The sequence below is a fragment of the Xenopus tropicalis genome, chromosome 5 (genome assembly GCF_000004195.4).
Source record: "Xenopus tropicalis strain Nigerian chromosome 5, UCB_Xtro_10.0, whole genome shotgun sequence".
Taxonomy (NCBI): Eukaryota; Metazoa; Chordata; class Amphibia; order Anura; family Pipidae; genus Xenopus; species Xenopus tropicalis.
In genome coordinates this window covers 87,347,564-87,362,243 of record NC_030681.2, presented here as the reverse complement: position 1 = coordinate 87,362,243, position 14,680 = coordinate 87,347,564, and the positions used below count along the sequence as shown (strand labels likewise).

Below are 14,680 nucleotides of genomic sequence, written 5' to 3'. Positions count from 1 at the left end.
AAGGAAACCAAGATTTGTAGCAGCAAAAGTCCTTTTCTGACTGGGTTTTGGACCAAAGGGCTTAAGTGTATAAGACCAACTTCGGAGAGCTTTGTTATGAGCTAAATGACAAGGCTTGAGTGGTTTGGGTCTAAAGCATTTTTACATGGCAGAAGCAAGCTCATTAAGGGCAGCGGTGAGTTTGTAGACAGATAGAGGTAGGACAGGCTTCAGACGGGAAATATTAGAGTAAAAAAAAGAAGAGAAATGTAATGTCTAGTGTTTGCAGGTCACATGTGCACATCTGGGGAATTGTAAATGGAGTTAAAATGTGAGCAGATTGAAATTGGAGGAAAAGGGTTTGTGAACTGAGCAAGAAGAGAAAAAACAGTGCTGTGATTTTTGAGCCATTAGGGTAAAGGCAAACAGAGCTACTGGTAGCAGCTACTTTTTCATGGCTACTAAACACCAGAAAATACTCTGCCATAGACAATACTGAGAATTGCCCCTATTTTAGTAGCCATGACAAGTAGCTGCTATTAGTAGCTCTGTGTGACTTCACCCTTAGTACTCTACTATTTCTTTTGTAAATGAGGCCTATGGTTTTTGGATGGTATTGCAAAAATGGCCACGTGTGGAACAGTGTGTGGAACCTCACTATGAAATGGACCTAATGTAATTCAAATCAAATTATGTGGACTCTAATACCTCTTTTCAGGAGTGGATGTGACTTTACACATTTTGCAAACAGTTTTTCAGATGCACTCAAGTATCCCAATGAGGGACAATTTTATCTTCCCAAACACTGGTGCCTCAGTGGTTCATAATGTACGGAGTGTGGGACTTGCACCACATGGTGTAAGATGGTTTACTTGCATCGTTATTTATTTAATGGTTTATTTTGTTTTGTTCACTATTCCTAACTAATCAATCTGAAGTCATCACTTCTTGAACTGTGGGCTAAAAATACTGCTAAAAGCTGCAAGGCACAGAAATTACCAGCTCTGGCCCTTTCTGCTTAATTGATAAAACAGGATGTAATGTTAACCCCAATTACCCAGCACTGCACTTGTGCCATGCTCAGGTTTATAATAGGAGAAACCCTTGTCTATTCCTCTCCAAATGGAGAGTAACAACTACTACAAAATGGAAAATGTTTGCATTTGGTATTCTCTGACATTCAATTTAAATAATCACAAATGTTGGTCGCAAGTTTCTTTTTATTTCCTTTTATTATAGGTTATCCTCTTTACAGTGCAAATATTTACAGATTACTTTACAAAGATATGATCATTTTACAACACATAGTAGCAAGTAAAATTAAAAGTACATCTACATAATTACATGGTAACTGTACAACTTGTTCTGCTTTCAGTGCAAAAGGTTTAAATCCAGGAGGGTGTTGCTGACGCTTCTTTCTGTAACTAGAAAAATGGAAAAATAATGAAACAAAAGAATCTGCACCACCACAAAATAAATCAGGAACGCCAATTACAAAGATATTCTGATTCCCAGATTGTCATTCAGACATTAAAATACTGGCAATCGAAACTATTAAAGTGACAGCAAGATTTGGGAATTAGACAAATTAGACAATATTTAATATCTGAAAGGGGAAATTACATTTTAAAAACAACTGTATACCATACCTTACTCAGCTCTGGAAAAAGTTCCTGAATAACAATATCTAGTAGAACATAAGACAGCTGAAAAACAAAAAAATATACAACTTACAATAGAAGACAACAAAAATGTCAGTGCCTGGGTGCTATGGAAAACACAATACAAAATACACATCCAGCACTTAACAGGTTTCATATCAAACACTGTGCAAAGATTTAGTGTGTTTAATGTTTTGGAGCCTTCATCATCCTATATTATAGTTGGCAGTTTCTGTAGTAGACAGGCAGATCCTTTTTTTTTTTTTTTTTTTTTTAAGTAGAGGTTTTCTCCTTGCAAACCTGCCATGCACACCATTGTTGCTCAGTGTTCTCCTGACGGTGGATTCATGAACACTGACATTCACCAATGCAAGACAAGCCTTTAGTTCCTTAGATGTTAGCTGGGTTTTTTTTCCTGGGTCTTGGTGCGATCTTTGTTGGTTGACCACTGCTAGGGAGGATAACAACAGAATTGCCTCCATTTATACACAATCTGCACAATCATGGACTAGTGGAGTCCAAAGTCTTCACAAATAATTTTGTTACCTCTTCCATCCAGGTGAACATCAATGACTATTTTTCCTTGGTCCTCAGAAATCTCCTTTGCTTGAGTCATGACACAATTTCACAAAGCTGTTCTTAAAATCAGATTAGGAAAAAGAAGACCCAGATTCCCATTCTTTAAATAAGACAGGGTCCCCCACACTCGTACCTCATCTCATGATTGAAACACCTGACTCCCCTAGTTTACCCTTTAAATGAACTGAGAATCCTCGAGGTTTACATACTTTTTGCCACAAACAAATAACTTAGATTGTTTTTTCTTAATAAATAAATGAACAATAATTTTGTTTTTGACTCATTTGTAAATGGGTATTCATGGAGAAATGTTGAAAACTGCCAAAGTGGTTGTTAATTCTGCTTGAACAGTACCTTAAATGACACTGGCATGGCAGTCAAGGGGACATGCATGGAAAAACAAAACAGAGAAGCATCCGAATTAGATGAAGATAATGATTAAGCAAGGAGCAAGGAAGTGCTTTATATAAGTATTTTCCTTTGGCAGCTAGTTGTGCATTCTATGTAGAGTAACTGTTATTTAAAAAAAATAAAAAAAATAATTACTTGTTTGTTTAGCACAGGTTGCTGCAGTCCATCAAACAGAAGTCGGATGCCTTCGTATTTGGCTTCGTCACCAATACACTTCCCAATTAAATCTAGTTGAGATAAAAAAATAAGCCTGAGAATTTATACATATAAGTATAATGCATTGTGATAAAAGAAAAAAAAGTTCTACATTAAATAAAAATCAAGGATTTTTCTGAGACTTTATGAGAACTTTTGTAATTTTTTCCCTAAAATCACACATTACTGTTTTATGTCCCACTAAGCCAAATTTCTTTTTAGAAATCCTAGAAACGACTGCTGTTCATTGTGTGTGCTGTTGAAAATTTTTAAACTTTAAGGACACTAGATCATTTCAGCGAAAAAAATGTACTTTCAATCCATAGGTTTTTTTTGGTTGAAGTTACAAATATGTTTCAACTACATCCCTAGACTGAATGTATATACAAAAAAGCATCTGACAGAACACATTAAGGACATGTAAATCCTATCAGCGCTGAGGAATATGTTGGTGCATTATAAATAAATGTTAATTATAATAATAAATTGCCTTATATATAGTTAGGGTGCAGTTCCCCCAACCTTCTCTCTGGTGGTATTTATCCTGAAGCAGCAAAGCAAATTTGGTTGTGATAGGCACCATCATGGTAACCAGCAATGCTAGTTAGTCACTGGTGGCAATCGGCAGTGGGCATGATTGATAGAATTAATGATAACATTGTTGTGAACACATGTTCAGCCACATCAGCAGAGTAATTTTTTTTTCATCCAAACCACTTGTGTTAAGGTCCGATTGGTCCCTTGGACCGATTCGGCAGCTTATCGGCCCGTGTAGGGGCAGAAACGACGGCCATACCCAACCAATATCTGGCCTGAAATTGCCCAGATATCGATCGGGCAGGTTAAAAGATTCAGTCGGAACTGACTGCCCCATTGCCGCCATTATAATTCGATCGTTTGGCCCCAGGGCCAAACATGTTCCCTGATATCGCCCACCCGTAGGTAGGGATATCGGGTGAAGATCCACTTGCTTGGGCGACCTCGCCAAGTGAGCAATCTTCACGTGTATGGGCACCTTTAAGCTGGCCATACACGCACCGATAATATCGTATAAAACCTCGTTTCGTGCGATATTCAGTGCGTGTATGGCATGTCGGCGAGTCGACCGATATCGCAGGAAGCTTTTGATATTGGTCGACTCGCCGATTGGACCGGTTAAAAGATTTTGATCGAGCGCCATAGAAGGCGTCTGACTAAAATCTGCCGTCAGGGCTGAATCTGCAGAAGGAGTAGAAATCCTATTGTTTCTACCTCCTTATCTGCTGTTTCAGCCCTGAACGGTGTGTGGCGGATTGTCAGATCGCCACGTGTGTGGCCACCTTTAGAAGAATACACTTCTGGTGTTTATCCTAATCGCCAAGGGAGATTATGAAGGAAGGGGGGGGGAGAGCAAGCTACTATATACCTTATTAGATTTAGTCACCAAGGTTAGGATAGAAAGTAAAGCAACCTGCACTTCTGACATGTAACTTGTAGAACTGTAAAGGTATAAATGGATGACCATGTTGCTGCTCTGCATACCAGGCAGTCAGGGCCCATGTAATGTGCTCTATTATGGTTAAGGGGGCCTCCTTCCCTTGTAAGTATAAACAAAATGAATAGTTTCTCATATGAATCTGCCGATAGTGGTTTTAATAGGGAAATAGGAAACCAGTGACCAGTGTTTTGGAGATGTAATTTTTAAAGAGCTTGTCTTGAAAAAAAATGCAATGGTCTGTATGACTTACTGTCACTGATGGGCGTTTATGGGATTCTTGATAACATGAGCCTGGAAGGAAAGCAGCTTATACTGGGTTACTATGGGTGAATACACAAGTTAGTTTTAGCAGGGGCAGTTCTCAGTATTGTCTATGGCAGGGTAGAATCTAAATCACCGGTGGGATGGCATATGCGTCGCTGCGATCTCCCGCAGTTGCCTGAAGTTGTCAGAGGAAACTTCAGGGGAAAGCGGGAGATCAAATCGGCACGTATACCCATCCCACCAGTGGTTTACATTCTAGCTGGTGGGATGGCATTGCAGGGAGATTAATCGCCCGCAACAATGAAGATTTGCCGCGGCGCAACTAAGCTCCCCATGTGTCACTGCCCTTATATATTCCATCAATAGCTGATCATTCACTGATAGTTGTTTTAGCAGAGGCAATTCTCAGTATTGTCTATGGCAGGGTATTGTAAGCTGCTAAAAAGTAGCTGCTACTATTAGCTTTGTGTGTCTTTACCCTAAATGAGAACCTGCTTGTTTGTTGTGTGATAAAACTAGGCCCATTGAATTGGAGAAGACATCCTCCAACCATCTCACGTAAAAGAGAGGCAGCTCTGTTCTCAGACCTCTTGTTATTTGTCTGAGGTCACAAAGACTTCCAAAAGTTAAGAAACCATTTTTAAGCCTGGAGTTTTGGAAATATCAGTTGTTAAAGTAGGGACAAAAAGAGCATTATGGGCTGAACTGGAGGAAGGTATAGTGATCTTGTCCTGGGGAGGAAGTTTATTTTACCCCTGATGATTTTAGAGATGATAGAATCCAAGTCACTACCCAAAAGGGAACTGCCTGGGCTAAAGGAACATTTTTTTACTTGAGTTCTTTGCAACTTGTTTACCATACCACTGAGATGGACTTCATGTGAATGTCCCGGGATTTGGGTATGCATGTACCTTATTTGGAATTCTTGTGTTTTGCTTGATCTTTCAAGTTAATAACTTCACAATTGTATATTCCAGGGTACACAAGTGATCTGTGTGTGGCAAGCGGATTATTGGACTATATTATTATACGAGATGAGCTCATATATAAAGTAGGATTTGATTTTTAACATTTTTGAAATTTTTTTTTTTTGGGCTTCCTCACCTTCTTTTCAAGGTTCTTTTTTTAGTTTGTAAATGGTTAAGAGCACTAAGGTTGGGCAGTGTAATAGTATACCTGTCATTAAGGAATGAGGTATTATGCCCCTCTCCCTTGGCCACACAGATCTCTAAGGGAGTAATTAAACAAAATAAAGGAAAAAGTAAAGTGGTCCTATCACAAATCCCCTTATTTCAATATGTGCAATATTTCACTGCTATAGAGACACATCATATTGCAACAATTCAAAGATTGTGATAATTTACTTCAAGAAAAATACACTGAAGTTAAAAATAGGTCATGAAAATACCTGGAATATAGCGCATCATTTCTTCAAATGTAAACTTTGCCCTTTGCTGCTTCAGCTGTAATGATCGTGGTTCAGTGGTTTCACAGAATATAGCATCTGAAAAAAATTATAACTGATGCACTTCAATCATTTTTAACTTTTACCTTAACTTTAGGAACTTGTGTATGATATGCAATTACTGTGCATACTGTGCACCCATCAAAATGATATTTTTGTCAGACAGAAAGTGACCTCCTCTATTACAAAAATACACATTGCACAGTCACTAAAGAGTTAAATTTCCTTATGCATGGCAAAAAAATGACCTGCTATAAAATATCTGTGTGTAGGCTGAATAAAAATGAAAACTGGCCTTGAATAAGGTATACTGAATCATAATTGTTTAAAAGGAAATTATTAACTACCAAAGCAAACAAAAACAACACAACTCTGTCATGACCTTGTGGACAAATAAATTGGTAGATTCATATGTCTAATCACACGTACATTGATAAAATAGCTATGTAACAGTTAAGTCATTATGATCATTTTACACAAATCATAGCAAATCTTTGCTCACCACAGACTTTACACGCTCTCACTTTTGCGTTATGTGCTTAGTTCTAACGAAAATTTACTGCTAACCAAAGTTTTTATGTGAAATACAAAGCTACTCTTTTGTAATAATGTCAGCACCACACTAATCTGTGGTTTCTTTAATATATCAAGTACAATTTAATAGTGACCTTGACAAGCACACTGTAAAGCCCAGGCACTGGGGTGGTCCTCTAACCTGCTTCTAAGCAACAGCGTTACATAGTAACATAGTAAGTTGGGTTGAAAAAAGACATACATTCCAGCACGTTCAACCATAATGCCTATATAGAACCTGCCTAACTGCTAGTTAATCGAGAGGAAGGCAAAAAAAAAACCCATCTGAAGCCTCTCTAAATTCTACGATAACCATGTATTCCCTCACTTGCTAAAAAGCCACCTAACACCTTCTTGAAGCTATCTAATGTATCAGCCAGAGTTATTAAAAAGTTAATAGGAGGAAAAGAATTAAAGTAAACTGTATTTCAAAATAAAACATTAAATAGAGACATAAGCACAAACCTCTAAGCAGTGTAATCAATGAAACTAATCGATGCTCTTGAAAAAGTTGTTCTAATTTATAGTTCAAATAGCTATTTGTGTAGGTCTCAAGGGTATGTTTGAAGAGGATTCGTCCACCCATCAAAAGATGATGAAACCAATCAGGAATGTGAAAAACAACACGCCCTGAAAAGAAAAAATTGCTGAATCAGTTTTGATAAAAGAGGTCTTGCATTAAACATATGACTACTAGGTGTATGACTTGAAGGATAAACAAACCTGATCTATACCAGAATCTGCTGCATTAAGCTAGGAACAAACACACTTATAAGAAACAGTTGGATAAATTTACAACAGCTATTTGAACCTTGGTTTGTGCAGCAGAGGGCTGTCTTGGGTTGGTCATTTAGATGAATAAAACAGAAACCCATGTTTATAGGTTACCTAAAGTTACACATGCTTTGGGTCTTTGGACAATGTGGAACTGAATAGCCCCAGACTTATGAAGCAGGATAATACCATGATATCATCCATCAAGGAGTTAGAACTGTTAGAACTATTAAAAGCAGTGTTGTCTGTCCCGCTCTGGCGTTTGAAACAATGTAACACAATGTAACACAGGTTTTACAACCCTGCCTTGCTGGAGGAGCCTGGCATTTGCAACATTGTTTAAAAAGTAACAATTCAGCAAAATACTGCTTTCTATAGCAATTGCATTTACATATACATATAACTTTTAATTTTTAATAAATTGATATTTAAAAGTTGCTAAGAATTATGTTTTGGGGTTGACATGTTCTTTAAAGGAGAATGAAACATAAAACCAAAGCGTCACAATATCATTGTCATTATGCTGGATTAAAAAAAATAATAAATAACTTGAATCACTGCTGTCGTGTTCTAGTTTTAAGAACCACAGCTAGTACAGGTATGGGACCTGTTATCCAGAATGCTCGGGACCTGGGGTTTTCTGGATAAGGGGTCTTTCCGTAATTTGGATCTCCTACCTTAAGTCTGCTAATAAAATTATTTAAACAGTAATTAAACCCAATAGGATTGTTTTTACTCCAATAAGGATTAATTATATCCTAGTTGGGGTCAAGTACAAGGTACCATTTTATTATTAGAGAGAAAAAGCAAACCATTTTTAAAAATGTAAATTATTTGATTAAAATTAAGTATATGGGAGACGGCCTTTCCGTAATTCTGAACTTTCTGGATAATGGGTTTCCAGATAAGGGGTCCAATACCTATACCTGCTATCTTGCATTGACGCGTATCACTTTCCCCTCTGTGCATGCTTCCCACAATGTCTTCCCCTGAACCTGAATCATCAGCAACATATGTTCCTGGGCCACTATATGTAAACAATCACATAATTCAATTCCTCAAGACTAAAGGGATGGCCTCTGGTTTGCTGATATTTTCTATGGGGAAAAAAAAATATTCTCCCTATCTGTCTATAATGTTCTCTAATGTACTTATATATAGTGAACATGTCTCAGAGGGAAAAAAGGGCCTTCATTGTAAAAGAAAATGTCTGCATTAGTGTTTGGCATGCTAAGCTGAAACCTGCAGGTTTAGCCAGGGGTCAAGGTGGGTTTGAGACGGCGCAACACAGTTTTCCGCCACTATTTTAGAGGATCTAAGACTAAAAAGGCAAAACAACTTACCTACATACATTAGATAGTCATAGGCACCCTCTATGGTCATCACTTCCATAAAGTAATTTTGGTTGTGTTTCCGTTCTATATTTTCAGAGCGATTAGAATTATTCTTGTACAGATCATTAAAAAGCTGAATGAGAATATGAAAGCTTAATTATTAGCACAATATGTACAGAAGATACGCACAGGCACATATATACATTCTGACCAATCTGGCATGCAATGCTATTTTACTTTACACCTCTCACTGCAGCTTTCACATCGATACTGCATTTGTTAAAAGTACCTTTTATTTTCTCCTTCCACCAGTTACCATTAAGACATCTTATAACCCATTACTTCTGAAGCACCTTTGTTGGACACTGAAGTGCCAGTTAATCCTACCCCACCAATCAATGATGTCCCTTCATCTTGCCAAATTATGTTTATCATGATCTTACCCTTACTAAGGGTAAACGCTCCTGTATTCTCATCCTGTACTTCCTTAAGCATTCCATTTATATTTAAGTCACTGGTATTTATAGATTCCACTGATAATAAGAAATAATTAATGCTGTCAATGTTTTATGTGCAGAATGTAGAGAGGCAAGCAATGGTCAACCCATATTATAGGTGTAGGTGATAAGTGTTTTGGGTGCCTAACGAGCTATGACTTAAAGTGGTTACTCTGCAATAAATGTATATAAATATAAGCTATAACCATCTAATAAATAAAGCTCAATTTTACACGTAACTTTGCAGTCCCCCCTTATATTACACATGATAATATATTCACTCCCTGCACATTGACAAATGGTTGGATTTTTTTTCTTGAAATTAGAAATGTTAGAGTTTTAGTAATCTGCCCCTTAAATTAAGTTGCATGTCTTTCTCTCTCCAAACAGGGTTCAACAAGTACATTTTTTCTGCATTGTTGTATATTAAATCAACTAATTTATTTCTCAGTTATATCTAAGTGGTGTGCATTATGAACATTGTAAATACAAACCATACCTTTTTATTGTTTTCTGAAGTGGGGCTTAGAATAGTCAGTTCAGGCCTACTAGGTTTGGGTTTGGGTGATTCACATGAGTTTATGAAATTCATTATAAACAGCTCCAGATGTTGTCCCTTCTGTAAAATTAGAACCCAGAGACCAGAGTTAAAAAATAATCCTTAAGTGGAAAAATGTTACATCAAGACTCATAAAAAAACTTATACTCACCTCTTTAATAAGCTTTCCTGGAACTGACTTGATCATTTTTCCTGAAACAAGATGGGAAATATATATTTACTATAGTACTATACTCACTAACAGTCAAAACAAAACACTCATTTCATAATACAGTGCTTGCTTATGTATCCACCACCCCCTTGGACTTTTCCATTCATGTCACAACCAGGCATTTTTTCTGCTGGCATATGTACGCTGGAGGGGACACTGATGAACCGCTTCTTTCTGCCCCGGCATCAGCTTGTTAGTGCACAAACGGGATGAATTTCAGGACAAAAATGCACACTTATGTTTCTGAGACAAAATCTGCCCATCTGTGTGGTTTATCCCACCTCAGTTGTGGATCTCTCTAACTCCTTTAAAGTTAAAAATGGTCCATTTTTGCTTTTCTGTCTAATGCCCTTTTCTAGGCAGAGTTACACACAACAAAATGTGAAAGGATACAAGGAGGATAAATATGCAAAGCACTCTCCATTACAGATTTAAAACCTCAAGCTCATATTTTGCAGCAGTTTTTCAATTAATCTGCTAAATTATTCAGTGAGCGATACATAACAGGCAAAAACATATGTAATACGGGGAAAATGGTTTATGTAGTGTATATTCAAAATATGGGGCCCCTCCCATGGTAAGATATGAACAATATTTTATAAGGTAAACCAAGATGTTTAGATGCTAAACACACATTTATCTTAAACCCAACACAGGAGGCAAAGGATTAAGAGGCAGGCCTGGAATATGTTTTCTTCTAATAGGTCTGGAACTGTACATACTGATATATCTATACAGCAGATCCAACATAGCTTATTTGATCATTTATTTTTGAATCATCTCTTTCATGCATGATTGAATTCTAGCACCTCAGGATCACTAAAATCAACTACAGTCAGAAAAATAAAAAATATGAATACATTAACACATACCCAAGTTGACATCTGGTAGAATTTTGTCATGAAACTGAGTTTCCAAGCTATTAGGGGATAAGAAATCTGCCAGTAATTGACTGTTACTAAGTTCAGGATGCTGCAAAAGATTCTGGAAAATGAAAGAATAAGTTAAAAATTTAATAATAAATAACATATTAACAGCAGAGCCAAGATTTTATGTTCACTAGGGGACTGCATCAATTCTCAGGAAAATATAAAATCCATAAACCAACAAAAAGAATGTGCCTGTATGGGACCTCGAAAAAATGGAGTAAATGCCAGGGTTCTACTGTATTTTATTATGCATGTAATTTTAAGAAATTGTCGAGAGCTCAGTAAATGGAAGCATCTCCTACCTGTAGATATTCCTGAAATTCTTCTCGTTTTGACATTAAAAATTCATAATTTTTTGGTCCAATTATTCTTTTTGATGGAAGTTGTGCATCAGGAAAGGTACCTTTAAATAATATTAAACATACCCACTTTTGCAATAATCCAAGTAAATATCCATATTATTTGAATGTAAAAGTCCACAAACAGCAAAGTTAGAATATAATTCCTTTACACACTTTTGAATATGTTTTAGGCCTACTGTGAATTGTTCATCCTGTTTTTGAATGGCCAACAAATAAAATTATCAGATACAATTACTGCCAAAATTGTATTTAAATCCAGGGGAAAAATTGTGCAAACCAACAAGTCCATACATTAGCAATGTATGGACAAGGTTAGACAAAACTTTGTACCGCCACCACAGCACAAAGCAAAATGCGTAGAAATATTGTATTTTTACTTGCATTTCCATTATTGGAATGGTCTGTTACTTTTATTATGGTTCTCTTACTTCTTTTTTGCCATGAAAAGCCTAAACTATTAGGCCATCCTAAAGATTGCTCCATCTGGGTAAAAGAAAGAACTAAGAAGGTGCAATTTCACTTAATTAGCATAGGACTTTTCAAATTATCTGCTATTATTTGATTGGTAGCCATGGGTTACTGCCCATGGGCTATTTTGCCCAGTATTGATAAATGACCCCCATTGTGTTAGTTTTGTTGCATTCTTCATCATTATCAGTATTAAAACACTCCTCCTTTTACCCAAGCAAGTAGACAATTCACAGCTAACAAGAGGCTTGCCCAATACAATATAGATTTATGCAAAAAAACAAAAATGAAAAGAATAGACCTCACCATGGAATTCAGTGAGCTTGGACTCAAGAACATAAAACTCAATATATTTTCTGTAAACCGACCAGTGTTCAGGTTCATGACCAACTAGAAAAAAACAAAAAATGCAACGCAGGATTAGAAAGAACAAGTAGATGCACAGCACCTCTTCTTTGGTGATTATCATTATGTGCTATTTGGCAGTTTTTTAACAGACATAAGTACACGTGAACAAGGTAAAACACATATTTCTATCTGTTCAAATATTTGGTCAAAAAAGGCTAACATAATGGTACCAAAATCACTTAAAAACCTTAGTAAAAGCTTTTTCAAGACATAGAGTAAAGGTATAGATGGAAGAGACAATATTAAAATAATATATGTCCCTTAAATTTGACACTCAAAACAAGGAGTTCTTGGGCTCTATATTTCAAGCTGCTCTTGAGTTTCAATATGTATTTATCATGGAATGTTGACTTGCATTTTTATTGTTTCTGTGTTAAATCTCCACACAAATACTACTGTGTGTATGGTTCTCATACCAGTCATTTGCTCCTCATGACATGATATTTGGAATGAAGCTTATTCCATAATACCTTTATAACAGAAGAAGTTTTAATAGGAAAATGCAGTACCTGCTTTTCTGTCATTTCTTTCCACATCAATACAGAACACAGGGATTCGCTCTTTTCTGTCCTTCTTTTCAAAGTTAGTATCTTCAAAAAAGTCCACATATGGGATACTAATTTTCCAGGCTGATAGATTACGTGGTGTGTTGGGTGTACTTGCACTCATAGCTTCCACTGGAGAGTCATCCTCTAGTACCATGATGGCTTCCTCAATCTGATGGAAAAAAAAAAAAAAAAAAAACAGCATGTTGGCCCAGATCACAAATCTAGAACACACAAGGGCAGGATTCAAACAGAAGTTGCAAGAAGACATGAACTTGTACACTTATATACAATATAATTTTAGTGTGGCAACATTATTGTTGTATTTTCATGGCTTCTTTATTTATGTGTAAGTTCCAAAACTGTTCTAAAGTACATTTTATCATCACCTTATTAAACAGTGTTCATGACATTATAAAATACACAAGTTAATAGCATAATATAACCCCTATATTTTAAAATCTGTGGTAAATTAAAGAAAATTGGCAAAAAAAAAAAAAAGTGGTAAATAAATCTCTCATACAGTTCATGAAAAGCCTAAAATAAACCAAACGCAGGGCTTCTGAACTCAGAGTGCAATACTGAATCTCAGTGGCTTAAAGGAACAGTAACACCAAAAAATGAAAGTGTATAAAAGTAACTAAAATATAATGTGCTGCTGCCCTGCACTGGTAAAAGTTGTGTGTTTACTTCAGAAAGTCTACTATAATTTATATAAATAAGCTGCTGTGTAGCCATAGAGGCAGCCATTCAAAGGAGAAAAGGCACAGGCACATAGCAGATAACAGATAAAACACTATTGTATTCTACAGAACTTATCTGTTATCTGCTATGTAACCTGTGCCTTTTCTCCTTTTTTCCAGCTTGAATGGCTGCTACACAGCAGCTTATTATATCAATTATAGTAGTGTTAGTGTAGCAAACACACCAGAGTTACCAGTGCAGGGCAACAGTGCATTATATTTTTATTACTTTAAAGCTCTTTCATTTTTTGGTGTTTCTGTTCCTTTAAGACCTCTATTTTCCAAGTACAAACTGAACATATGAACAAAGGGCAACTGGCTTTATCTAATTCTTAGGGGAAAATAATGAACCACAATGGTTTATTTAAGAGAATCTATTTATACTGTAAATCTTACAGGATATGGTTAAAAAGTTTGCAAACGGTAAGTTTACTTGCTTTCATGAACTGCAAAAGGTATATGCTGCATTTTGCAAAAAGCAAAAATAGCGGTTTCTTTAAATAATAATTATCATGAAACCTTTACTTACCAAATCCTCCTCACCTTCCACCATTCCATAGTTGGGAAGCATTGCACCTTCCATCGTCGTACTTTTAAATACTCCTTTAATTTTATGGCCTATTTTACCAATGCCAGATGGTTCGCCTTTTTTTTGGGTGCTCCTGAGATCAAAGTCGAAAAGGCTTATTACATTTCAAGTTAGGACACTAGCAACTTTTTGCTTACATAGTATATACTCTGTACCAGAACTGCAACTTTCACGTAATAGCTCCTTTCCCTCAGCATGTTACAGCTATGTATTAATGAATTTTGGAAGTAAGGTGAAAAAGAATGTACAAATTCTACTGCATATACTCCCCTTGTACAACTTAGTAAACCTGACCCTCCTTGATGCACATAGCTATGTAGGACATGAAAGGCAAAGCAGTGCCTTTTATAGTCACAGCGCATGTCTTATTACAAATAAGACTCTGCAGGACAGAGTATAATTTGACAAGGCAATTTTCTGGTGAGCCTAATATGCATTTGTTTTGCCTGCGTCCTCCAGGAAGTCCTTTTGCTTGTGAGTAAATACAAGCCTTTTTTTTAAATCAACATGTTTAATACAGTCTAATACAGTAAAACATGATTTCCATTGCTTGTTGTTTATCTTTTAGGGTCATGAATAAAAATATTTCTGTGGATGGGCCCCTTATTACAGCTATGCAATTGGTGTGGTTGGAAAAAATGTGAAATAATAATACAC

General features: G+C 36.4%; 1 protein-coding gene across 10 annotated transcripts in view; it reads right to left on the bottom strand.

The window, feature by feature from the left end:
• snx14 (sorting nexin 14) overlaps positions 1 to 14,680 on the bottom strand; it is a 74,926-nt gene that overhangs the window by 23,539 nt on the left and 36,707 nt on the right. For 4 of the 10 annotated variants that reach the window (XM_031901817.1, XM_031901816.1, XM_031901818.1 and 1 more), the window contains 11 exons: positions 13,964 to 14,096; positions 12,656 to 12,863; positions 12,045 to 12,128; positions 11,211 to 11,311; positions 10,852 to 10,963; positions 9,920 to 9,960; positions 9,709 to 9,828; positions 8,722 to 8,845; positions 7,070 to 7,234; positions 5,975 to 6,070; positions 2,766 to 2,857 (listed from right to left, as the gene is read on the bottom strand). In XM_031901817.1, the coding sequence (XP_031757677.1) occupies positions 2,766 to 2,857; positions 5,975 to 6,070; positions 7,070 to 7,234; positions 8,722 to 8,845; positions 9,709 to 9,828; positions 9,920 to 9,960; positions 10,852 to 10,963; positions 11,211 to 11,311; positions 12,045 to 12,128; positions 12,656 to 12,863; positions 13,964 to 14,096 (1,276 nt within the window). 10 annotated transcript variants of the gene reach the window in all.